Below are 20,766 nucleotides of genomic sequence, written 5' to 3'. Positions count from 1 at the left end.
TGGACCCCAGAGCTCTGGGCACCAGTGTTTGCAAAATGCTGCTTTATTCCAGTTGTTCTGTCGTGCTCATTTACAGAAGATGTATGCTGGGCACTGGCAAGGTGTAAATATGAAAAAAGTAAATAAGATTATAATAAACGATAAAGTAAAGTAAGAGTAGATATGAAGGTTCTAGCTTTGTATAGTGTATTCAGCTTTTACTGCTTTGAGTAGTTTTATGGGAACAAAACACCCCAAGTTTGCAATGTAGGACTGAGGTAATTTTCCCAGTGATTCATGTGTTAGGTAATTTGTGTGTCAAAAATGGGAAGCCAGAGAGGCTGTGAGAAGCCGAGGAGCAGTGTGGAGATTTCTCTTTGAAATGCTCCAGGAGTGAATGTGTTAAATGTTTTCATCAAAGACACACACAAAAAAGGCAGATTGTGGATCCGCAAGATAAGTTTATAAAAGAGAGTGAAAAGCCCCTCACACCTAAGAGAGAAAAGAAAGAGTAGGAAAGAAAGAGTAGAAAAGAAAGAGTACACCGTTTCCTTTTTAGCAGCTTTTAATGTTAAAAAGAATGTAATACTCAGTCGCTGGGGGCAGAGCCCACTGCAGTGGGACCTCCCTCACTAAACTGCTGGGATATATCTACTTCCCCCCTGAGCAAAGCAGGCGCCTTCTCGAAAGGACTGAGAGCCTTCCAACTCCTCCGGCGGCACAGGAATAGCCATGTCCACGGGGAAGATCTGTTGCCTGGTGCTGCTGACCCTGGGGGTACTGGCGGTGGCAGTGACACTTGTGGTCATCCTGACTCAGCCCAGGTGCGGTCCCCAGCAGTACCTGCACGGTGCCGTGGCTGCCGACACCGAGACCTGCTCCCTCATCGGCCGGTATGTGCACGGACCGCTCAGCTCCTCAGCAGTGCATGTCGTGACTCGGACTAACAGACGGGACAAGTGCTAACTACGGGCGTGAGCTGGGTTTCTGCCTCGTCCCCGCTCTGGGGCTGAGCAGCGATGCTGCTCCTCGGATGTCTCCAGCCGAGAGAGCAGACGGAGCCTCTGCCTCCGTGGCTGATGCTTACTTTCATTATAGTGTCCCAAAAATTTGCAGCTGTGCAAACCCTTGGCCATTTGGAAGGTATAAATATTTATAGTATACAAGTACAAGGCTAATTTTAATTGGGGAAGTAAGAAATTTACTTTTTATGGCATGGTAGGTCTGTCAGATAAGTGACTTAGAATAAATTAAGAAGTTAGAGGAGCTTGCAGAGAGCTACAGCCAGACTTCAACAGAGACAAAGAAGTAAGGCAGGGAAAGGGGGACTGGCATCCCAGCTTTTTGGGGGTGTGTTTCTGGACTGAAGCCTGCAGCAAGTGTGTCTGCTATGAAGAAAAAAGCCAAGAGCAGATTTAATTGAAATTGAGTCAAGACAATAGAAGTAAAAAAAACATACATCACTTGGAAAGAAAGACATAAGTAGAAAGAATTCTCTAGATGCCCAGGTTGTACAACTGCAGTTTGTGCAATAACTTCTCTCTCAAACATTTTGACTCCCATGCTATTATTTTACTGTTACTGTTCCTTCAATTATTAAATGCCTGTATCCATGAAAGCAGAAGGATGGAAGTTTACAGGCTACATGTGATGCTGGATGCTCCAGCGATGGATGCTGGAGCTGTGTGCTCTATCTTGTGGCTGGGGGAGTGAAATGAGACATGGTGCCGTTGTACCACACTTTGCCATGTCTCACCTGTGATTCTGGCAATGACATGCTGACACAGCATTTGTGAGAAGCTGGAGAAAATATACTGTGGCTGCACATATGTCAAGGAGTGAGATGGGGTTTTTTATGTGAAGCCACAGGTTAGTTCTTCAGAAAGCAGAAGTATTTTTAAAATCACTTTTAATGGAAAAAGAGGAAAATACATTCTTGGGTTGCCCAAAGAATCTCCTGGGGAAAACCACTGCATTTGTTTGTGCAGCTCATGCAAATTTTAACTTGATGTAGTGTATAATCAGCTGGAAGGCATTGAAGTGAGAGGCACAGAAATCTGTGACCAGTGGACAACTGAGCAGCTTTGGCTAGTTGGCTACTGCTGCTGGGCTCTCACCTGTTTCCTTCCCTTCTCTCACCAAGAAACTCCATAGACTTCCACAGCCTCCACCATTGCTGCAGTTGCACCTCCAGCACACTTGCTGACAAGATCTGTGCTGTTCCTCCAGTTTGATGGACCACCTTAAATTTCCTCCAAATAGTTTGTCAATGACCCCACAAAGTCGTGCCCTTGCTCCAACTTCCTGTCACACTTTTTTTCCCCACTTTTGCCCATCTTGGGGCATCAGCACATCAGGTCCTGCTGCTCCACATGCTGTCTCCTCCAGCCCTGCCAAGTCTCTGGGATCTCCCCAGCCGTGACTATTCTTTGCCTGGGAACTCCACTACTCACTCTTTGCCTGATGGTCAGCTCTATTTCCCTACTGCTGCTTTTCCCAGTATCCTTTGCCTCCAGCCATTCTTGGAAACCTTTGCGCTCATTTCGTGCTGTCCTTACTTAGCCTGGAATGAAAGAAACTCCCGTGTTGTTCTCCCAGCTTCCTCTGCTCATGTTCTTGTAATAGATTATAATAAAAGTAAAAATTTTAATAAAAATATTCATCTGTAAGAGAGCTTGAGATGAGGAGCTTTGTATAATATTTGCTCTTTTCCTTGTTATTGTCATGTTTCTCTCTTTGTCCCACTGGCCACAGTGGTGGCTTCTAAGGAAGGAATGTTTTTCTCTGTAGGAAGCTTACTGCATGCTCTGTACTAGATGTTATCTTATTCATTTCCTCCCAGACATTTCTGTGCTGTTTTATCTGTATGTCACATTTTAGCTATTATATCTGTATGTCACTTAGCACATGATGGTCACCACTAAATTAGAGCAAACCGCAAAGTGAGAAAATGGTGTTCTTTCACTGGTATCAATGAGGAAGTCTCACATGGCAGTTACACTGAGAGGATGCCACAGCAGAGGGGCTTTGGCCAGGGGCTCAGCCTTTCAGAGCCATCTGCTCTGCTCAGTGACCTCCTGTATGACTCTGCAGGGCGAGGGCTTCCTCAAGTCTGACTCAGGGTCCCTAATGGGAGTACCACAAGATGATGAGCATACAGCAGCCTCTTGCCTCATCTTTGCTGAATAAAATTCTAGCATTCATAGGAATTTTGTCACAGCAGTAGCAATAAAATCCAGTTTCCTAGAGCAGTCCTGGCCGTTAGGTCCTGCTGTCCCCACAGTTCATGTGCCACTTTACTTCAGCAAAAAGGTGAGAGTAGGGCAAAGCCAAGCACCCCTAGATGCCAGTCCCTAAAGACACACTACAGGGCTGGCTTTTCTTCCCCACTGACCTCACAGACCCTCTCTCCGTCTTGGACCTCGGGCTGCCCCCCTGCAGCCACTCCTTTGATACTACAAATCCCTCCTGAGCTCACAGGAATCCATGCGGGGGATGCTCAGAGAACTGGTCTGGTGTCTAAAGCCTTGGAATCTAAAAGCAGCACCTAATCTCCGACTTACTTATAAATTCTTTTCTTTAATTTAAAAATCTTGTTTCTTTTAAAGATAAACCACATGCTCTGTGACTTGTCAGGAGTGAAATTCCTGGGGCACTACATGATACGCTGTTGGTTTCAGATTCTTCTGGTTAGGAGTCTTTGTGTGCTCCTAATTGAACTTACTGAGAATAACTGAACAAAACCTCTTGCGTGAGGAGCAATCTTGTATTTCAGTGAGTAGGATAGTGGGTTGGGGAAAACACCTCAGAGCCCATATATTTTCCAGCTCTGGAGATTGTGTTCATGTACTCTGGGACTGTGTAAAGTTGGACTTTCTGAAATCTTTATGCAACTCTTTGGCTCCCTGCAGAAAGTGAGCAATCTCAGTGAGCCTTCAGCCTGTCATCATCCATGTTGGCAAGTCCTGAGCTAAACTTCCCCATCAGTGCCCAACTCTCAGTGCTGAACAAGGTTCGGTCTCTTGCTGCATTTTTTCTGCTGGAAATTGGGGACTGGAAGCAACATTGTACAGCTGTCTGGTTCAGACTAAGACCCTGCCCTGGGAGAAAACTTGTCTTGAATGAAGTGAAACACTTTGATGAAGAGAGATGGGAGGCTAAAAGGAGAATCAGAGCAGTTTTTACCCAAAGATGTGGATTTGGTACCACGGTCTACCTCAGTAATTTGTCCTCACGTCAAGAACCCTGAAGAGACAGGAGATGATTGCCCTGTGACAGTAAGAGGTACTCAAACTTCACCTCCAACTCTGAGCCACTTGTTGCCTCCTGGAAGAGGGTCTTTTCATCAAGCATGCAAAAAGCTCTATATTCCCTGCCAGTGTGCTGTCTGAGCTCTGTCATTCACTGCTCTGCATTCCTTTGTTTCCCAAATAGCAGAAGCAAGAGCCAGCATAAAATCAGCGACAGATTTATGAAAAATGTTCATTCCCAGCAGTGGGATTCACTGCAGCAAGGCGAGCTGACCTGGCCTGGCCCACCAGCCATCTCTGACCCCACTTCTCCAGTGTAGGCTAGCATAAACCCTGGGAACTGGCTTTGTTTGAAACCAACACCCCCCGGAGCGACAGGATGGTGGGGAGGGTGAGAATGGTGGGACTTTAAGAGTCAGAAAACGTCTGCAGTCCTGGGAAGCTCAGTTCTAGCCAGAGAATCTGATGCAAAAGTCCTTTTCAGTGATGGTCCAACAGATTTCTTTAGTATGTTTATATCCCAAAGGATTTGTTTTCCCTTTTTGTATGTTTTAAATTTGGTAACTGTCCCTTTTTTACAGAAATGGTTGTTGTTTTTGCTCTTCATAAATCTTAAGGAGGCCGCTGCTGTATAATGGGTGGTCTCCCAGTCCCCAGCCTTCTTTAGCAGAGAAAAACCCCCAGTCAATACAATTTAATACTTCAGCATTTCCTGTGTGTTTAAAAGGGCTTCAGGGCTCCCTCTAGCCTAGGGGAGAACAGCAGGCTTGCTCTGCAGTCCAGCATAGCCCATCTTTGCTGTGAGCAAAGTGCCACCTTCCAGGGAGGGTGAATCCCTTTTTGCTGCTGCTGGAACGGGACTTGGTTGTTAACACCCTCTTCTGCTCCTTATTATAAGGAAACTCCATTAATGACTAAACCCTAAAGCTGAAACTAAGTGTAGGAAGAATATGGGACAAAACATTGTTATCAGATCTTGTCAGCTGCAGCACTGGTATCTCTAGAGAGATCTGGTAAGGTGCCACACTTTGATTAAGGATTTTGCATTATAATTAAGCTCATTGCAGCAGAGATCCACCTAAAGGGAGCCAGGTAATGGGACATAAATCCAGATGTGATTTTGCTGTACATAACGGCCTTAAATTCCCCAGGCATTACTTTCAGGGAAGTGGCAGGTCTCTGACTGAAAATGGGTGAGCCATGTACAGGAAGCCACGTGTGACACACCAAGAGCCAGCTCAGTGTATTTTTTGTTGAGTTTCAGTCTCAAGAAAGGTGTCAAGGCTGGAGGCCAGTGTGAATGTGCTGTGAATTTGGGTGAGAATCTGGCACTTTTTTGGAGTTGGGAAAATGTACCTGATGTTACATGTTAAGGTCTTAGTGCATTGCATTGAAATGCACACTATGCCATCTCCAAGTTTCTTTTTTAAGTTGTTTTTCACTGCCAGAACCATGGGTTTCCCTGTCACCAGGTTTTGTACATGTGCTGCCTCACAGTCCACAATCCAGGGGCTCTGGGGAGCACTGGCCCTGGTCAGTGTAGCAGTCCTTCTTCCCTCTTTTTCCAACTTTCTAACACGCTGTCTGGGTCTTCTGAAGAGGTGACTCAGTTTTTTAGGAAACCCTCGTGTCCTTCCTTTCTGTGGTCAGCAATTAACAGCTTCAATTCCAGGAAAACACCTCCCAGGGACATTGGTGTGGTGAGTCCATCCCCTTCTGCAAGAGGCTGGATGGGTGAGCCTGAGCCTCAATCTCCATGTTCAGAGCTACAGCCAGGGAGCTCCTAGAAGGCCAAAAACCATGCAGATCCCAAACAGAAAACCTGGTGTTCCCTACTATTTCTTTTCTTCGCACTTGTCCACATGTTATTTCCTTACAGGCAGTGTTTCTGAGGCACTTACGGAAACAAAGGAAAGGCACAATCAGTGCTCCTGCTGGCAGCATCCTGTTTCTGGACCCAGCAGGTCCCAGCCATATCAGTGGATAGTAAAATAAACACCAGTCTCTGTGTTCCCATGCAAACTCTGGGAGCAGTTGCACTGCAATTAATGAACTATTCCACTTTCCCCTCTGGCTTAGCCTTATCTGAGCAGTAACCCAATAAAACAGTCAGGAACCTTCCTAGCAAACACCAGTCCTGGCTACTGGCAGGCTGTGCAGGAAACGCCACCCCATTTCCACTGCAAGGAAAAGATGTTTTTCAGATGTTCTTGAGTGGAGCATTTGTTGAGACGTTTCTCTAACTGAACCTTATTGCTGTCAGCAGCAGGAGGCTGCCTTAATGCCTGTGTGCTCTTTGATGTAGCTGTGCCTTTGTAGAAGCAGTTGAGGGGGGGTGTTTTCCTGGTTTTTTTTTTTTTTGTTTCTTTGTTGGTTTTATCTTTGGGAATACAGGGACATTTTTGTGCTAATAAGCCCAGGAAGTCACACTGTAGGAGCAACGAAGTTACTATTGTGCTAATTGACACTTTGTCTCCGGAGTTTGCTTCACATGGACCCAGTGTTCCCACTTCAGTGCCCCTGTCCAGTTGACCAGCATATGCCTTTACTAGGAATGACATTTGGGTAGCTAGAGATCAGTTGTTTGGTTCCTAGCATGTGGAGAGCCCTCTTCTGTGCTGAGATCATCCTTCTCCATGTCTTGGGACTCCTTGCTGTCCCTTTTTGTCCACAGCATTTGCAAGCAGCTGCAGTTCTCTCTGTCCCATAACTCTTTGCCCAGAGGAAGCCCAGCATCACACAGGTCCAGCCCCCAGCTGCTTTCTCCTCCTGCGGACCCTCCTTTGTTTCTCTCTAATTGTTCCTTCTCACTCCAGCAGAGGAAGGTGCCCCTCTGTGCCCTCACACCCCACACTGCTGCCAGTACATTTCTCCAGCAGCTCTCTTCAAGCTAGGGCTGCCCTGCAGGGGCAAGGAGGCATTTTCACGTGGTTCCTCCATTCTGACATTCCTGGATTTTAACATTGTTTTTTTTCTTCCCTTCCCACTACAGGAACATCCTGAAAAGTGGAGGCACAGCTGTGGATGCTGCCATTGCTGGCTTGATCTGCACTTCAGTGATGAACCCTCAGAGCTCAGGCCTGGGTGGTGGGGTCATATTTACCATCTATAATGCCAGCACAGGTATGGGCCTGCCCTGGCCTCTCCATGGTGCCTCGTCCCTCTGCAAACACACAACTGCTGTGGAGAAATCAGAATCCTTCCTGTTCTCTCAGAGCAATAGTTTGAACATAAAAGCCACATCATAAATCACACTTGCACTCTTAACCCAAAGCATCCACCACATGGAGCTGTGATTGTCATTTCACAGCAAGAACATGTGTGTGCAGGAAAGAGCTTTGATATGAAATGAACTGAGTTTGCCTCTCCTTTCCCCTCCAAAGCAATCCCAAAATACATTTCAAAGTCCACAGCTGACTGCAGCCAGGTGAGTGGCACTGTGTGAGTGAAGCAGGCAGGAAGCTCAGGCAGTGCCTGCTGACACTGGGGCTGTGTCTCACGCTGCCCTCGTCGGTGCTGGTGTGACTCCCCAAAGGGGCGTTGAGACTTCCTGTCCCAGGAGATGCATCTCCACTTCAGAAATCTAAACCTAAGAATGTTCAGAGTCTGCTGGGGAGCCTTTCTGTGTTTGGCTTAAACTCCAGTGTTGTTTTCTTCCTTTTATGTTTTTAATGTGGGGGTTTTTAAGTCTTGGCTTGCAAAAACCCCCAGAGCTTATATATCTGATAGTAATATCAACAATGAATGCAGTAACAATATCATAGTTTTAAAACCCATGCCAAGTAGTCTCACAGAGTCACAAATCTGGAAATGTTTGGGTATATCTTACGCAAGAGCTTAATTTGGCTGAACACCTATATTTTTCTTTTTTTTTCCTTTTGGCAGAGCCATGGAACTTTATTTCCTGACAACAGTCCTCCTCTGCTACCTGAGTTATGCTACTGCACAGAGCTGCCCGTGGCTGTGCACAGCTCAGGTGCTTGGTACACTGTGGGCTCCTGCAGCACAGCTGGCTCAGTGGACTGTGATAGGGACAGATAAATACAAGGCAGAAAAGCAGGCAAAATGATTGGCTAAACATATACAAGTGTATGCAAGTGGGGGTTTGGGTTTGTTTTTATCTTTTCAAGCTCTCTGATACATAAAGGGTCTTTCAGGATTACCATTCTGCTTTAAACATGATGGACTTGCTTCATCATCACTTGGTAAATGGCCCTCTCAGGAGCATGAGGCTCATGTTATATCTCTGACATGTCCCATCTGCAGAGGAAGTGCAGGAATCTGCAGGTGTGAGACAGAACATCCCAGCCCATGTCCCAGTCCATGGACCCTGGGAGGAACCTTCACTGGCTGGAGACAAGCCCTGGCCTTGTCCCTGTACTTTCAGTACCTTTAGGTAGCACTGCTTGGTTTGCTGTAAATAAAAGCACAGGAGTCAAGGACAAGGTGTGCTGACACCTGACCCTCCAGGTGCACTTGGTATATCTGGCAAAAGGCTCCAGAGCAGCTCAGTTCTGGGCCAGCAGCACGTGCAGTGCTACTGCAGCTGACTGAAGTGTGATGTTCACCTGCTTCAGGAAGGCAGTGTTATGCATTTCCCTCTTCTTCTTTCTAGGAACAGTCGAGGTGATCAACGCCCGTGAGACAGTCCCACGAGTGTTTCCTCACAACTTACTGTCTGGCTGTGGTCCTGGTTTCCCCATTGGTAAGGACACAGCCTGAGCCTTGAGGGCTGTGTGCCCTCCTGGTGTGCACAGAGCTCAGGGTGGGGAACAGAGCACCTCACTGAGTTTGTCTGGAGTTCTATTTAGTTTAACACACCTACCTGGGTTGCTTTTTGCAAAAGTAAGAAAAAATACTAGGTCCATAAAAATTCCTGTTTGGTAATAACACTGGCAACCTGACCAGCGAGGCGATGGGGAGCCAGCATGAGGAAAAACCACAATGTAACTTCTCTCCATAGGAAGTCTGCAGTTCAAGACTGAATCTCCCAAAGCTCTCATTTCCCAGAGAAAAATAAGATCAATAGATTTCTGGAAACAAAAGAAATCAATCTAGTGTGCTTGCTCATGTCCATACATTGGGGAAGCATGCTGGCACGCTGGGGGTTGAGCTGCTGGGCTTAGGCACTCCTGCTTTAGCAGCACATCTTGGATCTCTCCACATTTCTTGCTGTATTCATTCTCCTTCTTAGAATGTTATCTTTTGTGGTATGTCCTAGATTCTAGAGGAGATGTTCTTATTATTGGAAGAGCCTGAAAAGGTATCAGGAGCAGCTCTGGTTGGAAGGGACAGCTGGAGGTGTCTGCTCAAAGCAGGGTGATGTCAGGGGCGGCTCAGGCTGCTCAGGGCCTTGTCCTGTCACATTTTTGGATTTCTTCAGGAATGGAGAATTTCACTGCTTTCCTTGTTCTGGTGTTTGACCAGGCCCTATGGGTGCCATTTCTCCAGTGTCCAGCTGCCAGCTCCCTTGCTGCAGCATGTGCCTGTTGCCTGTTGTGCTTTCAGCCCATCTCAAGCCTGGCTTCAGCCTCTCTATACTCCTGCTATTCAGTAACAGGAAAATACATGAACAGGAAAAGGTAATAAACAAACCAAGCCTGCTTTTAGAAGCCTTGGTTGCCTCTACCAAATCACACTTCCATTGGAGAGCTTTCAGAGAGGTGAAACCCCCAAGCCAGTGACTTACTGGGTGTGACACTGGTGCTCTGTTCTTCAGGTCCCCGCTGGATTGGTGTTCCTGGAGAACTCCGTGGGTATGAGGAAGCCCATAAGCGACACGGCCGCTTACCATGGAAAGCCCTGTTTGAACCAACCATCAAGCTCCTTTCAGAGCCACTTGTCATTTCCCCAGTTCTGAACAAAATACTCCATCATCCAGCCTTCTCTGGTGTGGGGAAAAGCCTGTGGTAAGACCCATGAATGAAACTGCAGTTTGAGGACCATGACCCTTTCTCTGACATACTGACATGGAGCACAGGCTGCTGCTGTGGCTTGTGCTCAGGGAATACTTGCTGTGGAGGGGGAGTGAATCACAGAAGTCGATTTTTAAAAGAGGCTGCAGTGTAGCACTGCCTTAGAAAGTACACAACGTACATAATCCAGATCAGCTCCAGGCAGGAAAAAGAGGTTATTGGCCCTGGGGACAGAACAGGCTCATGCTGTAAAACTGATGAATGTTCTTCTTTAACAGCCCACTGCTATGTGATGGTCAAAGATTTCTGAAGCTTGGCGAGACCTTCCAGTGGCCAGCACTCCAGCAAACACTGCGAGCTGTAGCAGAACACGGAGCTACAGTGTTTTATGAGGGACAGATAGGAGAGGCCCTGGTGGAGGACGTTAGGAAGGCTGGTGGGTAACAGCTACAGGTAGTCCTGATACACAGGCCTTTTTCCCAGTCATTGGCTCACACTGAGCCTGTACCAGGGGAAAGCCAACACATGCCATTTGCTTGTCACTTGGGATAGTACCTGGCCTGGGAAGAGGCCACCTTTCCCCAATTCCTACAACCCAGGCCCAGAAACAGGGCTGAGACCACCCAGAGCTCTGGCCTTTGCCCACAGTGCTCATGCACTGGCCCCTCTGACTCTTTTAGGCTTTGTGACATCCTGGGGCTTGGCAGCACATGAGGATGCATGATTGCAGTGCTGTGCTGGGTGGAAGGAATGTGGGGTGTATAGGGATGGCTCTTCACAAGCTTTTGGCAAGGCTCCGATACAGGCAGCCCACAGCACCTGTATGAGTTTCTGTGCTAATGGCAGCTCCTGGTTCTCTGTTGAAGGGTCCAGTCTCTCAATGGAGGACCTTCGGGCATACAGAGCAAAGGTGTCCTCAGCTCTGAACATCACCCTGAACAACCACACCACGGTGTTCGCTCCGGGACCACCCATGGGAGGTGCAGTGCTCATGTTCATCCTCAAGGTGTTGGAAGGTAAATTCCTAACGAAAAGGGTCAGCAAGAGATTTTCCGAGAGTGTTGCTCCAGAGTGATAAAATGTAATGAGCAAAAATGGAGTTGTTGAACCAGAATGGGGCCCAAAGCAGCAGTGTGACCATGCTATGCAGCAGGAGGATGAATTTGTTCACTTGTATAGTGGGTCAGCATCACCATAGCTGCTGCAAAGGCCAAAGGATGCATGGCTTTCCCAGTGCTTCAAAAGAAATTGAAGACACAGTGGAAATTAGTACTGGATTGTTTCTGTGTCCACATCCTGCTAAAGCATAGGGGAAACTTGGTAAGAACTGGGGTGGGAAGAGGAAGCTCCTTTCGACTTTTTTTTTTCCACTTCTTGAAAAAACATTGCCTCAGGTCTATTGACAAAATTATTTCATCCTGCTCCTTAGTGTATAAATTCCATAAAGCGTCACTGGCAACACCTGAGGAGAAGGTAGAAACCTATCATCGCATTGCAGAGGCCCTGAAGTTTGGCAACATGCTAAGACACCACATGAGTGACCCAGCCTTCTCTGAAGCTCAGGTGAGCTCCATGGTGTGTGGGTACAGTGCTACAGCACCAAGCAGTGCTCTGACATGCTCCTGCTTTGCAGCCTGGAAGGAAAGAAAATAGAGCTGCTAATGAAGAGCAATGCAGCTGAATTGCTGAAGGCAGAGGCAGGATCAGGCTGTTTACTCTGCAGCTTCAGCTGTGGGCTGGCACTCACTTCCCTGACAAAGGATGTGCACATGCTCATGCCAATGTTGAGGTGACTCGGTGCTGAGCGTGGTCCATTTTCTGGGATGAGAGTGGCCTGGGGCTGAATGCTGCCACTCCAGGGCCCCAAGCTCTGACTACTGGGGCTCAATTCCCAAGGCTTCCCTGTGCCCAAAGACATGCCTGTGCTTTAGTGACCAGCTCAGTGTCCTTGCTGTGCTTGCAGGAGCCTGTGGAGACCATGTTGTCTGACCAGTTTGCTGGGTTTGTGAGGCAGCAGATAGATACTCGTGGTGACCACCCACTCAGCCACTACAACCTGCTGGAGTCCCTCTACAACAACAACTACAAAAGTATGGGCACAAGCCACATCTCTGTGCTTGCTGCAGATGGCAGTGCCGTGTCTGCCACCAGCACCATCAACTACCCGTGAGTAGCCCAGGGCTTGGTAACAGTCACACAGGCTGTCTGTCAGGTTCACAGGGGAGCTGCAAGGGCTGGGTACCAGAAATGCAAAACCCTTGGGTTTCAATGGTTTAGGCAGCTTCTTAGCTGTGGATGCCTTTTTCATGTGACAGCAAAGATCTGTGAGCATCAGCTCCAAGGACCATCATAATTCAGGAGGATGCAAGAACTTGCTGGGTTCTTGCTGAATTTCTGTGGGTTGAGCAAATCCCCACAGGCACCAGTAACAGGGAACTTATCTCTGTCACCATCAGCAGCACAAATTCTTTTTGGACACCCTCACTGGGACATTTGCAGGCGGGGAGGAGACAGAATTTACCCACAGGGTGCCATATGCAGTTAGTATCATTCACAACAGGAGAGCCCTGGGCACTGAAAGGCTTCATCTTTCCTCCCTGCAGGTTTGGCTCCTTTGTGTATTCTAACCAAACTGGGATCATTTTAAATAATGAACTTGCTGACTTCTGCATAGCAAACAGAAGCATTAAACCAGGTGAGCATCCTCATCCTCAGAATAAAGAACAGGGCCGGGGGATGGATACACAGGCTGTGTACAAGTGGGCAGGGACTACCTGTAAACTACAGGTACTCTTTCCTTTCCTAGATCTGAATGAGAGCGAGTTTATTTCAGACTAAAAGAGAATAAAGCCCTGTAGTGTGTCTGTGTCTACTCACATGTCCCCTTGCATGGAAACACGGCAGTTTGGTTTCTAACCAGAAAAATGCTGAAGCTGATCACTGATTGATGGTAAGGGGAGGGAAGAAGTGAAGAAACTACTGCTAAGACAGGTCTGCTGGTATTTGAGGCTCGTCTATGATTCTAAGTATAGAGCTGCTACAGGCTTGCACCGAGCTCTGTGACGCAGCACTGTTGGTGCAGACATGGCTCTGTGCCATAAGCTGTCCCTGCTGCATCCCCCTCAGGCCTGCTGAGAGAGGACACCGGTGCTGCTGTGGCAGGATTTCTGCTAAGGGTTCCTCATCTTGTTGGATGAGCTGCAGCAAGTCCTGAATACTTGCAGGATGCCCTGTCCTGCATCAAGGAAAGCTTGTTTAGCCTGTGCCATAAAGGTCCCAGTTTCTTGGGAGACAGGCTTTCAGTACAAGGAAATTTTTCTGGAAGTCTTGAGCAGCTTGAGGAAGGAACAGCAGCTTGTTTTTCTGTGGGAAACGAAAGGCAAGGTAGATGAACTTGTGTCCCTCCTACCCTGTTAAGAGCCACATGGAAAGAATAATATCACTGATTCTGCTCTAGGAGAGAAGCCTCCCTCAGCAATGGTGCCTTCCATCCTCATCTCCAGGTCAGGAGACATGCTGGTGATCGGAGGAGCCGGTGGGGGCTGGATTATCAGCGCTACCACCATGGTAAGTGAAACCACTGCAAGCTGCCTGTTCTTTCAACCCTGTCAGATTTCTAGCCATGGTCAGTCCCACCTGCTCCTTCTACTCAGCTCTCCTCAGATCTTGACTTCTTGGCACTTTTTAAAATTTGCAACTTAGAAGTCACTGAAGGCTGCAGGCTGTAGGCCAGGGAAAGCATTCTGCGAAATACCATTACGTGCTCATCCTATTCTTTTATTTGCCCCAAGCATCAAGTATTGGTGACCACAAAAGCAGGAGACCAGGCTGGTAGGACTACGGGTCTGGCTCAGTGCAGCCGGGGTTGGACAGCCCAGGTTTTATCTCCAGTTGGGCAGTGTGGGATTTGTTTTGTTGCAGGCAATTATAAACAAGCTGTGGCTTGGCTACGACTTGGAACACGCCATTTCTGCTCCTGTCATGCACACCCAGGGTGACAGTGTCCTGTTTGAGGAACCATTCAGTAAGGTGAGTGGCCTTGGTGGGAAGCAGATTGCTTCTGTAACTCTCCTGGGTAATCTTTATTTTGCCTCTGGCTCACCTTCTCCTTGTTTAAACCTCACTTTCTCAACCAGACTCCACACACACATCCTACATTTTCACACCTGGACATTAAGACCTCAGGCCCCTGCCCCATTCACTCCATTTCCTCTTCTCTCCCCCCACAGGAGGTTAGGACTGGCCTGCTGGGAAGAGGACATAAAGAAAAGAAAGATAAACTTGCAATGAATGTTGTACAGGGAATTTCCAAGGAAGGAAAATGCATCTCTGCTTACTCTGATAAAAGGAAGCTGGGGAAGTCGGCTGGATATTAGCATTTAATGCCATCACAATTCACAAAGCCACAGGAGATTCAGAACCTGCTTTGCTTGGACATGCCCATAATTGCCTGTTCCCATCAGGATGTCTCCTGGAGCATGGGCAAAGCCTGTGATTACATCTAATTCCAGCAGGCTGCAGGTTACCCTCAGGCAATACAAGGAGAGGTCAGCCAGCCTTGTTTAGAGCTACACCTTCCATTATTTATGTGATACACAGAAAACATATTTCTTGAGCACATCAGTTACTCAGAATGAGAGAATACAAAGCAGGAAAGGAAAATTGGTCCAAGCCCCACCGAGAACACTGTGAAACGACCCAGCTGTGTCTTCCATTCCTGACGGAGTCTCAGTTTCTTTCAGGCTGTTCCACAATAAGCTTATTGCTGGGGCTCAGCAATGTGAAATACGTAACTATTTTAGCTATGAACAAGAATTTTCTGCAAGGTCAGGATTTTAAAATCTGAATCATTCAGGCTTAGAGCGTGGGTTTGGAAAGGGAAGAGATCAAAATTCCACACTCCCCCTTTCAGTTTTCCCATCCAAAGAAGCCAAACATTTTCCTAAGAAGGCAGATGAAATCACACCACAGCACAAGTGCTGCCCTGCCTGCTGCTCTCTGCCTTGGGAGTGCAAAGGACCCCACAGGCTCAGGGTAACTGCACCAACACTTCCTCCAGCCCTGCACACAGTGACTCTGAGAATAGCCTCCCATGGGGGGGAGGTGATTTCCCTGCTCCTGGGACAGACAGGCTTCAGCTGAGCTCCCTGGAGGTGCCTCTCCCCGTGGTGAGAGGAGTCCCAGTCTGTGCTAGTTGTCCCTCCTCAATGCCGGTACACCAGTCTTTGGGAAGGCAGGTCAGGACTGCAGTGGAAGTGCTGCTGTTTTTGGAAACTTTAGAACTTTCTTCAAACTGCAGAGGATATGTTATCAGGAGATGTCATTTGTAGCCCTGAGCTCAGCCTGGCCAGGCAAACACCAGGACTGCTGAGAAGTGATGCAGCACTATCAGGCCTTAGCAGAATTCTCCCATATCCTACACACATGCTCCCAACCCCCGTTTACCACAGCTAGTCGCCAGTGTTCCCTTCAGACCACAAGGGGGTCATTGTAGGACTCTAAGAACTATCACAGAGAGAGAAAACTTTTGGAGAAGAGACCTGAACTCATGCACCTGGATGCAAAAGGTCTTTTGCAGTTAATCCATAACCTTGCCTTGCTCAAAATGGCCAAGAGAATCAAACATTTAAGAAAGTAAAACGTAAAACCCAAAAATCTCCCAAATCTCTTCAAATATTCAGGGTCAAATTCTCAGAATCCTCTAAAATTCCATTTTCTGAAAGCTTACAAGTCTGATTGCCCTAAGGGTACAGTGTTGTGTGTGTGTCTGAAAGAGAATCAAACCAGAGCCAGGCACTAGCAGAGCCCTCCCCCTCAGCACAGAGCCCATGGGACTCCTAGTCCACTAACAAATACAATCCCTCTGTAAACATCATAGCAAGCACACACTATTAAAAAACACAAATTAAAACGAGGCCAGCTAGATTATACGCCAATGTTTTTACCCACAAAGCCTGTCCAATAAAGCCATCAATTTACTGAAATCTCAGCCTTCACTTGCATTTTAGTGATGGTCTGAGTGAAGCTGACCAGAGCCAGACGTGTTTTCCTTCAGAAGTTATACACCAAGGACTGTAGCACGATCCCTGCTGCATCAGTTAATGATTGCTGAGTTACCAGATCGTAACCACAAGCACTTAATCACGCAGCTGGAAATCAAGTTACTCGTGCATGGCGCCAGCTCCATGCACTACCCCGCTCCCTCCTTGTCCAAACGGAATTCATCTTAAATCCCCCAGTTCAGGAAGAACTGCTGGTTTCTCCATCAGAGCTGCTCGCTCAGACTGTGAAAGTGGTCTGGCACCCTGTGAGGCAGCATCACAGTGCTGCTGAATGGGAAAGGAAACAGAACCAAAGGCTGATGAGGGGCAGTTTTTATATTCACTTGGAAGGGGTTACATTGACTATGACTACCAAAGAAACCAAATCTATTTAATTTGCTGAAGTTTTCTACCTTGATTAAATCCCTTGCCCCAGCTACCAGTTGCTGGGTGCATCAGTTCTAGTGTCAAAAATAACACCCGACTGAGAGCTGTGCAGGGGAAGCACTGACAGGCGCCAGACACCATCTGCAGCTCACGCCACAGCACCAGATGCACAGACCAGATCGGATGCTGGCTTTGGCAAGATCCATAGTTATTTCCAGCTAACCCCACTGAGCCGAGAATTTTCAATCAGCAACTGAGAGTGGCACTGGCTGGAGACAGGGAGAGTACTCCTGGCTTCCCTATTAGGCTTCAGGACTACCTTCAGCAGCGCTCCGGCCCCCCTCCATCATACTTCCCTCCAGAAAACCAGAGTCATCAAGTAACTAAGTCTTCCATTACCTTTGCTTCAGACACACCTTAGGGTGAAGCATCCTGCGGTACTCAGCCTATCACCTTTCCAGTGCAGTAGTATCACAGCTACTTCCCACCACAAAGACATGGGAATATTATCTTTAGTCCAGCACTCACTGCAGTTTAACTACTTTGCTATTAACTTTGCAAGTGAGCCAGTGAGCAGTTTAAAAACCCATCAGAGATTTAATTTGCAAGACAGAAAGGAATGGGAATGCAGATCTTTCAGTGTGGCAGAGACTTCCAATCCTGCAGTCGTCCCTAGCAGAACACCTGGTGAAGCTGAGAGATTGTATCTGCTTTGGCACCTCTGCTCTTGCCCTGCCACCTCCTCACTGCCACTGAAATCTGCTTGGGTCAAGAGCCTCTCAGTTTGGTCTCTCCCCATTCCTGCTCCTTCCAACAAGAGAGCATTATTTTTGTACTGAAATCAGCTTACATGGACTTTTAAAGCATCATTGTACAGAGGCTGCTCTATTTTCTAATGAAGTCTTTAAGTTATACTTTTAATAAAGTGTTTTAACACTTGTCTGTGAATCTCTCCTCTAAACCTGTTGCCTATCCCATCACACAAGCAGAGAGGACTCCATGCAGGTGTTTCCAGCAGCAACAGTTGTTCATTCTGCAGCCTCATATGCCACTGGAGAAGCTGAGGAATGGTGCACTTGTCTCTCACAGCTGGGTTTTGTCCCCTTGCAGAGGCTGGATAGTTGCCAAAAGAAAATTGTGGTAATGTCTATAATGAAGAATAGGGGCAAGAGGTGAATCCTCCAGCTCATGATCCGAATTGCCTTTTAATGGTACAGCTTCCTTTCACATCAGCTGGAATCAGTCATGGAACATGTTCTGCTCTCCCTGCCCTGCACTGGGGCAGGCAGCTCACATCAACTGTGTGTGCCCAGGAGCAGAGGGAGATGGTTGCATTCAAAAGGTGGGACATGGAATGATGAGGGACCCCAGAGATCATCTTGTTCTGACCCCCCTGCCATAGGCAGGGATGTCATGCACTAGACCCAGTGGCTCCAAGACCCATCGAACCTGTCCTTGAACATTTCCAGGCACGGGGCAGCCACAGTTTCTCTGGGTAACCTCTGCCAGGGCCTTACTGCTGTCACAATCAAGAACTTCTTTTAATATCTAATATTAATCTACTAAAGCTATTCCCTCTTGTCCTATCTAGAAGACTTTTCCCTGCAGCTGAAACATCTCAGAAGCTGAGCAGCCTGGAGAGTACAGCTGGAGGTTTTACAGCAGGAAGTACTGACTGGTATCTGGCTGTTGATGCACAGACAGTCCCAATGTAGGGTGAGTAGTGGGATGTGGTATCCAAGCAGGTGGCAGAAGTGCCTGCTCCGTGTACAGATATGTCCAAATAAGATGCAGATAATTACAGCTTGAAGAAGTAGCCATAGCTTTTTAAAAAAATGTAGGATGTAAGTGCAAGCTGCAGCCCAGTTTAACAAATCATTCCTCTGCAGTAATACTGCTAAAAAATAACCAAACAAGTCTACTTGGGCAGAGTCAAGAATTCAAATGCATTTATATGAGAACAGTTGTAACTAAAAGTGTTTTAAGCTTTCCAGAGGGGAAGTTTTTTAACACAGGGTATAAATAATAGGGGACTTTTCTGACTAGCAGGAAGAAATTCAGGAACATAGGAACAACTGCTGCACCATGAGCTGTTAGAGGCAGCCCAGCAGCAGCCACTCAGACCTGTTTCAGAAAACATGATTGTACAACAGGCATTTCCCAGAAAGCAGTTCCCTTCCAGTTTTGGATTAAGTGTAGTGACTATAAGATTTCAATAAGCTTATTTTGCTGTGCAGTAATTTTCTTTATTTCCCAGGTCACACCCAGCCAAGAAAGAACTCAGCTAGTCCCAATTGCAAAGGCAGTCTGATATGGAGGAACACCAGTGGTGGAATTACAAGAAGTGGAAAAGTGAAAGTCTCAGTTCAGTGACAAGAGGACACAGGCTTGGCCCTGACCTGGTCTCTTGAGGGAACACAATGACTAGAGGTCATGTACAATCACTGCTGCACCTAATGCAGCACCACCAGTAAGAGATCAGGAAAAGGAGCCAGAGCACGCCCCAGGGCATGTTTGGTAAAAGTCACTCATTTGGGTCAAATGATATAAGCAAATATGTATGTCAAAGTCATAACTCTGATTTAAGCATCATCTAGCTATCACTTTATTCTGGGAAACTGGGCTCTCCTCAATTCCAGACACTTCTAGGAAAGAGGTTGCATGATGCCTAAAACTTCAGCCTTTCATTTTCTCTTCTGTATTTTAAGGTTCTTACAAACTGACAGGAAGTTTCAACAAGCCAAATATATGAGTTAACTTACTGCCACTTGTGTATCAAGGATTTCAAAAACACCACTAGAGCATGACAACATCCTGGATCATTTGGTTTTGATCTTAGGCTAAGTTTATGTGATGTGATGTATTGGTCCATGCTGGTAGGTGAACACCAAACCTCCTCATGCAGGTACAGACACTCTCAGCTGCTCCATATCAGACAAGGATTTCTGAGAGGTCATTAACAGTGTGGTTAATGGCAACTTACCTTTAAACAAGAGTAGCTGCAGCGTGACCTTTTTAAGAAGTTTCATTTCCCCAAACTCTGGTATTTCACGCCTGCAGTACAACATGATAAAAAGCGAAGTGGAGGAAAAGCAAGCTTGTTTTGGATATGTAAGTATTATTGTTTACTTCATCAAAGGAGTGAAGAAAAGACAAAAATCTCAGAAAAGCTTCTTTCACACAGACTCTCATCATCTCTTTTTGCAGCAACTGTGCAGGCAAGGAAAATGTGTGACTCCGTACTTATTTATTTTAGTTGTGCTCAGAGTTTTACAGGTAGCATCTTCCCTTTAGACCTTCTCAACAGAAATATAAAAAAGTTTGAAGCCATTTCCCCATTTCCCCACGCATCTCCAATAAACAACTGGGTGAAATGCAGAAACAGCTTTTGTTAACAGAGTGGTGAGTTGGGCGTATCCCAGTCTAGAGCTGGGCTCCCTGCTATGGCACAGATCTATTAGTTTGTAACTTAGAAAACCCAGTCCCAGAGTCCTGTAACTCCCACCTACTCAACAGGAAACAAAAACTTCTCTAGCAGTGACAGGGACATTCCTGGTAGCTGACATAGTGCAGGGGAAACACTTCCTGCAGCTTGAGTGAGCTGGACCTTCTGCAGAAACTGGGCACCCAATCTGTCTTCATGGGATGGAGAGGAGGCAGGGAACAAACTCTTCAAGGCAGAACAGACTCTTCAAGTAAGTACTGCACGTCCTGGTGGACATGCCTGTCTTAGTAGACGGCTGTGGCATGAGGCACTTCGGTCATGGCTGTAGAGAACTGTCCCAGTTCCATCAACAGAACCACAGGCAAATGTGTTCTCTTTTCCTGTGAGAAGTCCCTGAGTTGCAGATCTAAAGGATCTTCCCCCCAAACACACCTTGGTGTCACTAGACCACTGAAAAAAGGAGCTGAGCCAGGTCAGTAGCCTGCAGGGAAGCCCCCTTTCCGTGAGTCGGAGGCTGCAGCCCATCCGCGCTCCGTTCGGAGGATGGCCTGCACCACCGCGCCACCGCTCACCCGCGCCGTGTCATGCTTCCTCTTCTTCAGCTGCTCCTCTATGCCCTGCAATGCACAACTGGGTGAGCACAACACCAGAGGGGAACTGTACGTGCTGCAGTCTGTGACCTGCATCCCCCACAACCATCCAAGTGCTCAGTGCCCATGTCAGGTAGGGCTAAATCTACATGTTGTTCC

At 47.2% G+C, this 20,766-nt stretch overlaps 2 protein-coding genes across 10 annotated transcripts in view; one reads left to right on the top strand and one right to left on the bottom strand.

Moving 5' to 3' along the window:
• Positions 1 to 511: 511 nt before the first annotated feature.
• Positions 512 to 19,954, top strand: GGT5 (gamma-glutamyltransferase 5). 3 transcript variants are annotated; one of them, XR_004243630.1, is made up of 13 exons: positions 512 to 872; positions 7,222 to 7,352; positions 8,845 to 8,934; positions 9,949 to 10,138; positions 10,423 to 10,580; positions 11,011 to 11,160; positions 11,574 to 11,707; positions 12,108 to 12,310; positions 12,748 to 12,839; positions 13,602 to 13,711; positions 14,066 to 14,173; positions 18,164 to 18,288; positions 18,830 to 19,954. XR_004243630.1 is itself a non-coding variant. In XM_032127797.1 (12 exons), the coding sequence occupies exons 1-12, from the start codon at positions 712 to 714 to the stop codon at positions 18,182 to 18,184; spliced, it is 1,548 nt and encodes a 515-aa protein (XP_031983688.1). In that variant the 5' UTR covers positions 512 to 711; the 3' UTR covers positions 18,185 to 19,954. The 3 variants fall into 3 exon arrangements, 2 of the variants coding, with proteins under 2 accessions (XP_031983688.1, XP_031983687.1); XM_032127797.1 differs by having other exon boundaries at positions 18,164 to 19,954; XM_032127796.1 differs by lacking the exons at positions 18,164 to 18,288; positions 18,830 to 19,954 and adding an exon at positions 14,374 to 17,520 and having other exon boundaries at positions 514 to 872.
• The window catches only part of GGT1 (gamma-glutamyltransferase 1), a 30,253-nt gene continuing 29,287 nt past the window's right edge, over positions 19,801 to 20,766 (bottom strand). For all 7 annotated transcript variants that reach the window (XM_032127793.1, XM_032127794.1, XM_032127791.1 and 4 more), the window contains exon 13: positions 19,801 to 20,634. In XM_032127793.1, the coding sequence (XP_031983684.1) occupies positions 20,491 to 20,634 (144 nt within the window). In that variant the 3' untranslated portion in view covers positions 19,801 to 20,490. The remainder of the gene's footprint in view (positions 20,635 to 20,766) is intronic.

The sequence above is a fragment of the Corvus moneduloides genome, chromosome 18, assembly GCF_009650955.1.
Source record: "Corvus moneduloides isolate bCorMon1 chromosome 18, bCorMon1.pri, whole genome shotgun sequence".
NCBI classification, from domain to species: Eukaryota; Metazoa; Chordata; class Aves; order Passeriformes; family Corvidae; genus Corvus; species Corvus moneduloides.
This window is presented reverse-complemented; position numbering and strand designations above follow the sequence as displayed.

Excerpts from the sequence above, each read along its gene's own strand:
- GGT5 (XM_032127796.1), top strand. The coding sequence starts at position 712 with ATGTCCACGGGGAAGATCTGTTGCCTGGTGCTGCTGACCCTGGGGGTA. Across the intron at positions 10,139-10,422 it reads GGTGTGGGGAAAAGCCTGTG|CCCACTGCTATGTGATGGTC; the intron begins GTAAGACCCATG and ends CTTCTTTAACAG. Across the intron at positions 14,174-14,373 it reads TTGAGGAACCATTCAGTAAG|GAGGTTAGGACTGGCCTGCT; the intron begins GTGAGTGGCCTT and ends CTCCCCCCACAG.